The sequence below is a fragment of the Etheostoma spectabile genome, chromosome 8 (assembly GCF_008692095.1).
Source record: "Etheostoma spectabile isolate EspeVRDwgs_2016 chromosome 8, UIUC_Espe_1.0, whole genome shotgun sequence".
NCBI lineage: Eukaryota > Metazoa > Chordata > Actinopteri > Perciformes > Percidae > Etheostoma > Etheostoma spectabile.
This window is the reverse complement of record NC_045740.1, coordinates 14,050,278-14,063,541: the sequence shown is the minus strand read 5'-3', so window position 1 is coordinate 14,063,541 and position 13,264 is coordinate 14,050,278. Positions and strand designations below refer to the sequence as shown.

General features: G+C 41.2%; 1 protein-coding gene across 17 annotated transcripts in view; it reads right to left on the bottom strand.

Annotated features, from left to right (window-relative positions):
* myo9ab (myosin IXAb) overlaps positions 1 to 13,264 on the bottom strand; it is a 157,329-nt gene that overhangs the window by 107,062 nt on the left and 37,003 nt on the right. For all 17 annotated transcript variants that reach the window (XM_032523971.1, XM_032523974.1, XM_032523976.1 and 14 more), the window contains one exon: positions 1,533 to 2,502. In XM_032523971.1, coding sequence (XP_032379862.1) covers positions 1,533 to 2,435 — 903 coding nt within the window. In that variant the 5' untranslated portion in view covers positions 2,436 to 2,502. The remainder of the gene's footprint in view (positions 1 to 1,532; positions 2,503 to 13,264) is intronic.

Sequence of the window (13,264 nt, the reverse complement as noted above, 5' to 3'; positions counted from 1 at the left end):
AGAGATTGACGTGTACACCTAGTTTCTGGGTCAAATAATAAATATAAGAGTCATATGTGGTAAAGCCGGGGCTGAATATAATAAGGTTCCCTGCATGTTGAGGTATTCTAGTTTCAGAAGGACATTTCTATAATCCATTTCATGCCTCGTCTCATGAGCTGACATTCCAATGCTGGAGAAATAACCTAATGACTTTTCTTCAGATTTCATGATGCTTTCATCATTTGCTTTGTGTCTAATTCACAACATATGAATCCCATTCAGCGTGGCTCAAGCTTGCTGCTATAGTAAGTAGGACATTTTTCACTGAACATGGTGATTTGTTAAGAATGGGACAATTATAGAATATTCAATCCTAAATTAAGGATTTAGCGCTACAAGTCTTTGTCTCAAGTTTATACATCTTGATCTTTACTTATTAGTTTGGTTTTTTTTCTTGCTATGAAACAACCTTTGCCATCTTAAAGGTCTACACTAGAGAACCTTAAAAACTATCTGAACAATCAAGCTACAAAATAGACTCCATTAGTAGCTCTTGCGAAGAACATTGCTGTTTGGTCTTTGGGGTAAACTTTTGTCTCTTTTCCACCAAATGGTCCCAGGAACTAAAGACCCCCAGGAACTAAACTCAGGTACTAAATCAGAACCATACAAGTTATCTTTGCACATTCCTATTTGCCTTTGTGGGGGCAGGGACTACATTAAGACACAAGTTCCTTTCAATGGAACTACAGCTAAAGTTCCAAAGTTTATAAAAAAAACGTTTTTACAGTGGAAAAGGGCTATAAGACTCAACTGTAGTACTGGTAGTCTTACGGCCATACCAGACAGTCAGGTACAATTCACTCAGAGCATGACAATACATACAATTAGACTGAAAGGTTCATCATTCATCGTCAGATACAGTAGGATTCCAACCAAAGATTTGGAAGCAAGTGTCAGTCTCTTTATGTTTCTGAAATGTTGCTTTTGGCATCTAAACAAGGTGGAAATTTGTCATAACCAAATTTCATGAAATCTATTGTTAGGAGTGGGTGTTGTTGGGTGCACATGTTTCATCACAATACATTATCATATCGATTCTTTGGACAATGATATGATATTTTCTGATGTGTCACGGTACAGTCAATTCGGTTTAATTTAATTTAGGGCCTGCGATTGAAATGAGACAATATTATATGCCCATTTAACACAGTTATATTTATAGCAACTCAAAAAAGCAACTAAAATAGAATTTGACAATTGTATAACTGAGTTCTTCCAGACATTTAAATTAAAATAAAAAACTATTTGTTTTAACAAAAAGAATGAATATAAAGTGGGAATCTAAAATAAAAGGGAATCTTACAGAAGATCAATGGTTTTACTTTGCATCGATAATATTGGATCGTCACTCATTGAAATCAATATTTCGATCCACATCGATGTATCTTTACACCCCTACTATCTTTTCTGACAAACCAACAAACTAACATGAGCACATCCTCTGTAACATCTGTTCAATACTGCACGTGCGGTCAAGGGTTCCTTACCTCCAACACAGGCCCCGCTCCCAGGATGATCTGCTCCACCCCGCTGGCGAATCCCTTCTGGCTGAGTGCAGTCAGGTGATGAATGAGGAAGTTGGTGCTCTGGGTTTTCCCAGACCCGCTCTCACCAGAAATGACTATGCACTGGTTCCTCCGTCGCTGTAGCATGGCGTGATACGCCACATCCGCCACAGCATAAATGTGGGGGTCCAGCTTCCCCAGTGTGTGGTTGTCGTACAATTTGACATATTTAGGATTGTAGATTGGCAGGAACTGAAAGGGGTTAATCACAATGAGAATACTCCCGATGTAAGTGTAGATCTTCTCCTGGCGGAAACGTGCACGGAGGCTTTCCAAAATGGCGCGCTCTGTTAGCTCCGGGAGAGTGCAGAGGTCGGACGGAGGGTCGCTCCCTGCAGGCTGGGGGAGGAAACCCCGCTCCACCATGCGGCGACGCTCCTCAGTCACCCGTAGCCACATCTGCAGGCTTCCGCCATAATGAATAGATCCATCCAGGTTCTTCTCCCGCAGGAGGAAGCGGTAGTCGTCACCACTGCCCAGTCCACTGCGGTTCTCCAGGGCGCTCCGTGGCCACAGCATCATGCGCTGAACAGGGCAGTCGCCGGGGTTCAGGATCCATTCCTCCCCGCCAAACTCTTTCACCTCAGCCAACACGTAGCATTTGGTACGATCCAGGCGCAACCGCTCGATGAGGCACTCGATGGCTTCAGCAGCTGTGGTGTTCTTGCGGGCGCCGACGGGGCAGTAGATGGTGCCCTCAGCCAGGGTGCCCGGGTAGACACGCAGGGTGAACTCCTGGTCCTCCAGGCGCCGCCGCATGCTGCCACTAGCCGTGGCCATATTGGCGCTGCTGGCGTAGCTGCAGCCGCCATCTTGTAAGCTCATGGTGGCGCAGCAGGTCCCATCAGCACAGCGCTCTTTGGGCCCGGAGGACTGACTCAGGACATCCCAACTGGAGGAGGACAGAGACGGAGACAGAAGAGATAGAAGAGGTTACAAAGGGCAGCAAAACAACAACAACAAGGGTTCAAAAGAGAAATTACTGGTTTCAGACATCACTTTATGTCCTCTGGCATTTACAGTACATTGGGTCAGTAGAGTCATGGCGATTTTATCTGTCCCATGACAGAGTAGGTCGACTCAATAGGCTTTCTGTTTTTGTCTGTAAAGGGAACTATTATCACAGACGCCAAAAAAGAAGAACATGAGACTGAGTCAAAGAGGGAGACAAGAACGGATAGCTTTTCAAAACAATGAGGAACAGTAGCAGCTTCATGAATTTAAAAGCTAGTGGCCAGCTTATCAGAGCCATATACCGTGTGTGTGTGTGTGTGAGATAATCCAAGGGCTCTAACCGTGTGCCAAGATTAACAGCTGCCACCTTCCAAACAAAAGTGGCTGTAATGAGAGCACAATGGTTTACTTCACCACTTCTCGGTTGATAGTGAACAGAGCACTCAATTTTCTCTCACACACACACACACACACACACACACACACACACACACACACCCACACAACACACACACCACACACCACACACACACCACCACACACCACCACACACACACATTCATTTTCATAGATTACAAGCCTCAAACGTGATGTTGAAGAAAAAAAAAAAGATATCAACTGTAAAGATGATAAATATGCTGTGATTATGGGACAGAGATAACTACAACTATACATAACTATATTATACCAAACCAGATGGAAATTCAATTAAGCAATTCTTTTACAAGCTAATTATTCTGATGAGTCAGTAATGTTTGCAGCATTAAGAGATCCAAACATGATTTTAATTTACTTTTAAATTTGTTAAAGTTTAATTTATTTAGTTCTCTTGTATCACAAAACAATTTTATATTACAGAGTGTATTATAGAGTTCTGTGTCAAAACAAAATATACATACCCGAACAAATATATTAGTAATGTCAATCAAATGACATGGAGACACTGGCAGTGTTTTCTTAATTCAATTATTATTATTTGCTGATAGTAACATCATCCCTAGCTGTTACTCTGACACTGTATTGTCAGATGGTTTTAATATTGTTAGTAAAAAATCTGGGAATTGAGGCTTATTATTTTACAAGATTATAAGCAAATGCAGAAAATCGACAAGTGTGACAATTTTGTTTTTCTGGACTCCACTCTCTATATAAATACAAACTACCAGAAAACCAAAATGTAGACACAAGACCTCAATTTAAGTGTAGGCCAAAACAAAGACCACAGCCGTGAAAGCTTTACTGATCTACATACGTTATATATATATATATATATATATATATATATATATATATATATATATATATGGTTTCCCTCATGCGTTTTATATCTATTTGACACAATCTAGAAATGCCCTATCAAGGCAAACACATTTAATTTTACACATTTAACACATGCTGTTTATTGGGAATGATAATGCAAAGGCAGGACAAGGCATTCCAAATGACGATGCTGCCCTTCAAACAACAAACAATTTTTGACAAATCCACAGTTATTATTTCCAAGAGAACATGTACCACTGCCCTTTAAGGCTCTCTAAATTCCCTCCCTTTTTTGCCAGATGATTTTTAATTTCCTTCAATGGCTCTCTCAGCTAAGTGCACGGGCTAGACAGATAGATACAGGAAGAGGAAGGAGTGTATGAGCCAACCAGTTGTCCTTTGAGCGTCCCAGACAGACCCTCCTCTCCCTCCTGCCGTCTGGACTGATCCTGACCACCTACAGCAGTCTGCAGCAGCCCACCAACATCGGACAGAGACAGAGACAGAGATGGAGAGAGAGAGAGAGAGAGAGAGAGAGAGAGAGAGAGAGAGAGAGAGAGAGATAACCAGCTGGGTGTCTGTAAAAACAAAGAGATGAACTGTAATGGAGGAAAGACGGAGCAGAGGCAGAGACGACAGAGCTGAGAAATGGACAGAGATGAGAGAGAGTACACGAGATATAAAACAACGTTCCCCCCGTGTCTGATGCAGTCACTCGTTGAGATGCTAACGAGCTGTTCAAACGAGTAACAGGTCAGAGTTTCTAGTCTATTATGCAGAAATGTAAATACATTCTACAGTATTCATGGTTCGTTTGTGCTTTCTGGTGGGGGTCCTTTTTGATATTTCTGGTGCTTGTACAAATAAGAACCATACAAATGAAGAGACGGACACTGAAGGAAAGCTACTCGGGCAAATCTGTGTCACTCCAAAAGTTCCCAGACTGCAGATCAAAAAATCGTAGAATGTGAGACACTGGATTGATTGATTAACAAACAAACTACAGTGAATTGAGACTTTTACACTACGAGTGCATCCACACTTTTTGTTAAGATCTCCGCCCACATTAAGACATCAAAACAAGAGGAACATTTCTTCTTCTTGGTCTTCTTCCTGCTCTTTTAGGTGGCAAACAACCGAATTGTGCATCACAGACATGTGGTAAGAGGTGAAACAGACAGCTCGGCGACCATGCCACAGTAACCCAGTCCACAAAAGTTAAAGTAAAAAGAGTCAAATGCATAACATCAACCCTAACATCAACTCAACAGTAAGTTAAAGATGCACTGTGGACTTTTCTTGTAAACTGACAAAAGTTATGTTTACTATTAGTACTGTTCCAATACCAATACCAGTATTGGTAATGCCTCCAATACTGCCTAAAATGTTAGTATCGGGAAGTACCAGAGTTTATGCACCGATCAAATATCACATAATAAAGCCCTAAAGAAAATCTACATTAAAGTAGTTTATTTATGTTTGTTTTCTTTTATAACTGACAAAATAAAAGAAAGTTCTACGGCATTCATTGTTTGTGTTTGACCTGAGAGAGTTTAAGCTGAGCCAGACTGACAACAAAGATAGAAATCATTACGCATGTCAGTATACAGCTGTTAAAACATAATAAAATGTATGACACAATGGTATCGGATCAGTACTCGGTATCGGCCGATACGCAAGATCAGGTATCGGAATAGTTATCTGGAAGCAAATGAAATGGTATCAGACCATCTCTATTTACTATCACCAAAACACATTGTGTTTATCCATAAGGTCTAAGAAATATGTTTTTAAAGCCAACTTTAAATCAAGCTTTGTTTACATCCATGATAAACTAGCTTACAGTACAGTCTTCTTCTTCCCTGTATTTGTTGCAGCATTGATGCATTTTTTGCTGCTGTACTGGCACCTGTATATCAGTGGAATACTGTAAAACCATATGCAGGACTGTGTATTGTGTTTTCCACATGCATTGGGCAAACGAAAGGGGACACACTCATAGATGCTATATATGAGCAACATTAGCCTCTAGCATTTTGATAGCTTGGTTAGCACTGAATTTATCTCAGTAAGGCGACACAGTCCCGTCTTGCATCTGAGCTGGCTTCATCACTTCCTAAACGCTCTGTACATCCACATTCCACCAGCTGGCCTTTTTTTGGTTTGATATAAATATACAGCTTCCAGCTGTTCTAGCCTTCATTCAGCTCTGCAGTTTCTCACCCTTATCAGTTCTCTGGAGCTGGCTGATCTCAGCTGTCAGTCTAACTCAGTGAGTCATTAAGCTGGAAGCTAGTGACTTATGACTGTCGTCCTATTGTCACCGCAAAAACGCTAGGGAAAGACAGGCTGCTTTCACAAGAAAGAATGACGCATACAGTAGCATGGGAGAGAGTGGACAGTACAAACAATAATGTTTGGTAATAACTGTTTATTATGCATTTTCAAAAATAACTCTAACCCTGGGGATAAAATGTAAGAAATACAAAATATCTAGAATTATAATTGTTGGTCGAAGCAAATCTTCCCTAAAGAATGAGCTTGGATCAACAAAATTATGCAGATCTACTTTAAATTTATGTTAATGTTGGTTCTAATCTGCTAGAACACTTACAATCCTGTACAAATAAAACATGCAAAATCCACCATGACACAATGTGGCTATATGGCTTTTTCCTGTCACAGACTGATATAGAGTAGTACACTGTCTAAACAGCTGGTGTATGCTAGGTTTCCTTTCCTGGACAAATCTATTTATATTACAGACGGTAATATGATTTATTATATTTCCAGCAGAAGCAAAAGTCATTTGTTTGTAATAAACATAAAAATACCTTGGTAGAAAAAATATCAACATAAAACTAAAAGAAAAAGACATTACCATACAGTGGGCATTGTGATGATCTCTGACAAATACCACAACACCACAGATGTCACCAAAATAAAAGGATATTGTGGATTACCAGTTTAAAAGGATAGGAGGTCAATCTAAATCCCTACTTCTGATAATGACGTTTCTCCCAAAAAAATGAATGTACGGCAAGTTTAATTCTTCCCTTGCCTGCCTTGTTGCCTCAAAAGCTACAGTGTGACCCCCTCCATCCTCCGCTGCAGCAGAGCGGAAAATCACTGGACTGTCTGTTGAGACTTTATGAACCAGCGAGCTGGACAGCAGGAGACATCAGGAGTAGCTGGGAGGTTGTGTTGCACCGTATGAAGGATCAGGGCTGGGGACTGATGGATGGTCTTTTAGGGGCAGAGTTCAGAGTGAGGAGCAAAGGTTTTATACCAGCTGAGGCTCTGACAAATCACGTGTGGAGCTACGAAGTTGGCCGCCAAATTGTATTTTGGGAGATGAATACACTTTTCTGGCATTTCCTTGAACAGCTGCATACGGTGAGGTCATTCAGGCAGGAACTAGAAGGCAATTAGACACCAAGTACAATGGGCCGACGTGACCTTAATACTGTATGTTCAGCATTTGAAGCGACAGAGTTTTATGATGATGGATGAAGACGGAAAGTGATATAAGTCAGGCACAGCAAGGAACGGCGGGGATAGGATGAGGTGAGAAGAAAGAGAAAGCTGTGGAAAGAAGATGAACAAAAAGAGGTGGCGAAGTAGAGGAGGGTAAACGCCTGTTATGTCTTGTTTTGATACGGTCGAAATTTGAAGTGTTGACAGCATGGGGAGATAAGGCCGTAAGCTGACATGGTGGAGGAATGAGATCGTGCATCAAATTGGAGAGAGATTGAAAGAGTAGAGGACGTCTGAATGAGAACGTGCCAGTCATTTGACTGGAGGACAGGTTCAGCCCCGGGTCACACTCATTTAGAGCCATCACTCAGGTGCTAATGTTAGAAAACAGAGCTCCTTCCAAATAGGCGTTAGTATTTAAAGAGAAAGAGTCTGACGGAGAAAGGAGATCCGCTCAGCGAGGACAGGAGTTTAGAGAGGAGAAAGAGTAAAGGAGAGAAAGTGGCGGACAGGAGTAGGGCTGCAAATGACAATTATGTTTTATTAGTTATTAATTGATTATTGTCTAAAATGTAAAAAAACAACACCGATCACTGTTTCCTACAGCCCATGGCAGTGTTTCCCACACATAGACTTAATTGTGCCACACAATCAACAATGGCTGCCACACACTGCGTTTCGTTATTTTATTTTTTTTTAACGCTATTTAAAACACGCATTCGTTCAGCTGAATTTCCTTTCCCTGTTCTACTCCGTCTCTTTGCCACTCGACACACAAACACAAACACACACACACACACACACACACCCCCACACCCTCCGCTCCGTGCACACAGCGTCTGTCTCCATGAAGACAGTGTTGCCAACTTATTGACTTTGTCGCTCGATTTAGTGACTTTTCAGACCCCCTTTGCGACTAACAATAAATTTGGCAACTTTCTATAGAAAAGACCGCGGATTTCTGTAAAAAAGTCAGTATTGTCCAGCATGCACGCAACCTATTTGTCCTCTCTCTGAGTCTGTTTTGTGGGGAGCAGAGGAGCAGCCCCTCCCCTCCCCGTGTACCTACGCAGGTAGAAAGGGGAGAAGGGACGGGGTGCAGGGACCGGTGTAGGTAGGAGAGACAGTTGCTGACACAACCACTAAGCTTTATGCAAATGATTGCTTAATGATGTCACACATATGCAAATGAGCTGTCTCCACTGTGCACGACTAAATGCAAGTTTAAGAATATAGACTTTAAAGATGCATTTGATGCTCTGAAATTTGATCTAAAAGGTCAATTCATTAACTACAAACTCCCCCAACGAAGCCTGCAAGTCTACATAGTGGTTGCATTTGTCCATTAGATGCTGCATTAGACGTGCATTAAATGCATTTATGTGTTTTTTAATTTGTTCAGGAACTATCAGGGCAGAATTTGCAGTAAACATCAATAAGCCTTACAATTTGTGTACATCTTCATCCACACAGCCTAGTTTCCACTAGTTTACCAATTCCTATAGAATTGGTGCGCTCTGACTAACAGGATTGTGATAAATGGACTCTTAGTCTTGTTTATGTGACTCAAATTAAAGCTTTGATTGAAAAGAGGCTTTAATAAAAGACTAAAGACTTGCATTTTAATGCCTCGCAAAGTTCTCTTCTATCCACTGATTGTGTACGGACCCTTTTCTCTCTCTAAAGCCACTGAGATGAAGAGGTGTGTTTCTCATCTTTAACACTCCAACGTTTGTACACCTCCAGATTGTTCTTTGGCAAAGAAAGACAATAAAAAACTGATATCTTAATGCAGCAGTGCAGCAAACATGCAGTAAATTACTCCACGTCTATAACAAATGCATTAGAGGAGGCAGGGAGTCTTTAAGATTATATAAAAAAAAAAAGTAGGGAAAGCTGCCAGAGCCAGGCACACATCCAAGATATTAAATACAGATGAGAGGCTCAACTCGTCCTGCAGGTCTTCAAGAGTCTGGCTGGTAAACAGTAACACCCCCTCCTCTCCCACAGTCGGTTCTCACCAGCATAACAGCAATAAACACCAAACCTCAGCATTCCTCAACACTGCTTACGTACACACATAAACACACACAAGTTCACTTAACTTAAATCTCTCGACACAGAAGGTGTGTTTTCCTCCCTAGCCCCAAAAACTGAGGGTTGTACTGTACTACTGATGATTGCGTCAGTAGTTACACAGTTAATTTGAGCTGTGACTAACACAGAGTAATTCTTGTCTACCTCCACATACACTCGCTCCCGCCCCTGATCACTCATCAAATTAAGGATTACAGGCATATTTCAAACTCGCCGTGAGTTTACCCCTCACTAGTGGCTGTTGCTGATCTATAGTAGCTACTGAAGTTTACTCCAGACACACACACACACACACACCCTCAAACTCCCAAAGCATCAGCTCAGACGAACGCCACACCTTGTGGTCACACCTGTGGATTCAAAACTAAGTAAGGTGTGTGTGTGTGTGTGTGTGTGTGTGTGTGTGTGTGTGTGTGTGTGTGGTGTGTGTGGTGTGGTGTGTGTGTTGTGGGTTGATTTGCATGCAGTTGGCATGTGGAAGCCTAGAATTCACCTGGAGTTTTGTCTCATTTTTGTAAAGTTTTTTTTTTTTTTTTCAACCACTTTTTCCACTGAAATTTCTGGTTTTTTTCGAAAATTAAAAACCAAACAACAAAGCAGCTGTATCTGTACCCTAGGTTTAAAATGTTCCCTGACTTGTTGGGCTCTTGAAACCTTTTGTATAACATGTAGTGTCATAATGCTAAAAGCAGTTGTTTTCCCCCCTCCATTGATATCTACTGGTTTGCAGGATGCATGCATGGTTTGAACTTCTCTCAAGCCCTTTTTGTCTATATATATATATATATATATATATATATATATATATATGGAAATATATCCCTACTTTTCAGGTGTACAACCGAGTACAACATCATGATTGTCTTTAAAGAAAGATTGTCTGAAAGTGGATGCCGTTATCTCCATTTGTTCGATTCATTGCATCTCGCCCCTCACTGTGAGAACTCTATGAAGGTTTTTTCCCCCTTAAAACCGGTTTTACCTTCAGACCTGGGGTCGGACAACCTGGTTTGTTTACTGAGCCATTACGTTGGTGCTTCTACTGCAAAATTTGACTACTGTCAGTGTGAATGTGTTACTGGAAAACACTGAATGTGTTCAGGCAACTTTCCCTGGAAAGTTAAAGGTAAAAAAGAAGTTAAATAGTAATTGCCTTGTGCGTGCATGCGTGCGTGCGAGTGTGCGTCCGAATCTCCTGAATTCCAGCAGGCCACGGTGCTCACAGGAACTAAGCCCACGCAGTTACAAACATCTGCCAGAAACTCTTGAACACAGAGACAGTCATTCAGTGTGTCACTGTGTGTGTGTGTGTGTGTGTGTGTGTGTGTGTGTGTGTGTGTGTGTGGTGTGTGTGTGTGTGGGTGGTGTGTGTGTGGGTGTGTGTGTGTGTGTGTGTGTGTGTGTGTGTGTGTGTGTGTGTGTGTAAAGGGGAAAAATGCATGTGCTTCTGCTCTGACAAAGATGCTAGCATAACACTCTTTTCTGAATTCTTTCCCATGATACTCTACAACTCAGCTTGGTTAGACGCTGCAATACCTTTAGCTGTAGTGTTTCTTCTTCTCTTCCAAGTTGTAAGTATTTTGACACTATTTGTAGAAGACAAAACAAGAAAATAAAAGGAGAAGAGGTGAGGATGAGGAAGAAGAGGAAACAGGAAGAGGAAGTAGAGAAGAGCCACTTCCCCATCCTCTGCACTATTACATTCCCATGGGGATGACACCTCACACACACACACACGCACGCACGCACGCACGCACGCACGCACTCTAATAGAGCATCGATGTCACAAAAAGACCACTGTGGGGAGCTGTATTGATTGAAGACCCCCTCCTCAGTACAATCACACACCATCTGAGCAGCTCTGTTGCCGTGGTTACAGGCCGATCGAAATAAATCAGTGCCCTCTGCATCTTTTATCCTCTTAATGTGATATTATTGTGTTTTCTGTGTAGAATGTTGCACTACTGTTACACTAGCTTTTCTTAAGAACCATAATGGAAATAAGTTGTTTTTGTTGTTTTGGAGTTAACCGTTTTTATTGTTTTGTTTTTCTATTTACCAAATCTCTCTTACCCTTTAAATTCCTTCTTTCCATGTTACATAACCAGCTGCAGATCATGCAGCAGTTAAAGCAGCACAGATAGGCCACTTGAGGACTCTTGAGGATCTGTGGGCCCTAAAACCAAAACATTGAGCTGAAAGAAAAAATGACACCGTGGTGGCAATTCTCTGTGACTGTGTCCACGAGCAATACTTTTCATTTAAAATGTGGTCAACAAAAGAGGGGCAAGCAACATTTTTCTGATTTCAAAACAAAATATCTTATTTTGAAAACATTCTACACAGGGTTTTACAGAGCTGAAGGTATAATAAAAATATAAGCATGCATGTATTATATCATTAGTTAGTTAGTAGTTAGTCGTCATTTGAGATATAAATGCCATGGCCAAAATGTTACTGCAACCCCTTATGTGCTAAAACTGTATTATTTATAGAATACTTTTAAAAATCATGTGAATTTAATCATATCCAGATTTTTGTGTGTATCATAAACTCGAATATTGGCTTACAAATGTGAGCAAACTGCCAAAACAAAACGGAGAGAGTTTTATGTGGCTCTATTCTTTCTCAGCTAACTGAGGATGCAGCTAACCAGCCCCCGGGGGACACGGATGACTCTATAAGTGATGAACAGCGAGTGGTTATTGATCAAAGCCTGTGTGCAGAGAGAAAATGTCGACCTCGCCTGCATGGTGGTGATGTGTGTCCTGCAAACCTTCTGTCTGAGCGTAAGCATGAACGTGACCGACAGGAAGACAGACATCCTGTGGTTTGCTTCTATGTGCGATATGTTATTTAATGTGACCTCTCAAACGTGATGTTGGTTTTTAAAAATACATACTGTAGATGATGCATCTTGTATTTGAGTGTTAAGACGAGCACAAGACAAATAATCGTTCTGAATTAGTTATTGTGAGTTCCTGATTTCCAGAGATATTTATGCAAAAAAGGAGCCATGTTGCTAACATTTATAGCCATGCTACTTGCTCTGTGAGGCTTTACTTAAGCAAAGCAGTCCTTTGAGATAAATGCTTATGTCAGCATGCTAACATGTTCACAGTGACAATGCTAACATGCTTGTTTAGCAGGTATATTGTTTATCATCTTTGTTCACTTTCTTAGTTTAGATGGGTTAGCATGCATAACATTAGCACTAAACACAAAGCAGAGCTAAGGCTGATGGGAGTTTTGTAAGACTTTAGAAATAAACCAAAGATATGGAATTTAATGACAAAGGAGTGTTGAGATATTTCAGTCTGGACTAAAGTGGTGGACTGACCGGCAGAACAACACATCGCTAGCGTGGCTAAAAACCACCATGCCTTGTCTACTGGAACAACAAATGCAACTCCAAATGTGGGAATGTAAAACAATAACCTTGACTATGTTGGTCAAAAAAATCTGTGCAGGGATACAAGTTGTAATTAAAACAACTGACTTAGTTTCAAAAATTTAAACTTAAACCAACTTTTCATATAAATTACACCCAAACTCGGAGTGCCTGGGTAGCTCACCTGGTTGAGCATGCACCCCTTGTACAGAGGCTCAGTCCTTGCCACAGCGGCCACAGGCTAGATTCCGACCTGCGGCCTTTTGTTGCATTCCATTCCCTGTCTCTATCCCCCTTTCCTATCTCCAGCTCTCCTGTTAAATTAAGGTCTAAAATGCCTTATAAAAGTCTTAAATTACGCCCAAACTCTCTTGCTCTTCTCTTGCTGTAACTGTGCAGAATAAACGTGGCTGTGAGTCTTAGCCAAGGACAAGTGTGGCCTACATTTCTCTCCCACAACCCGAAGAAGGCCAAC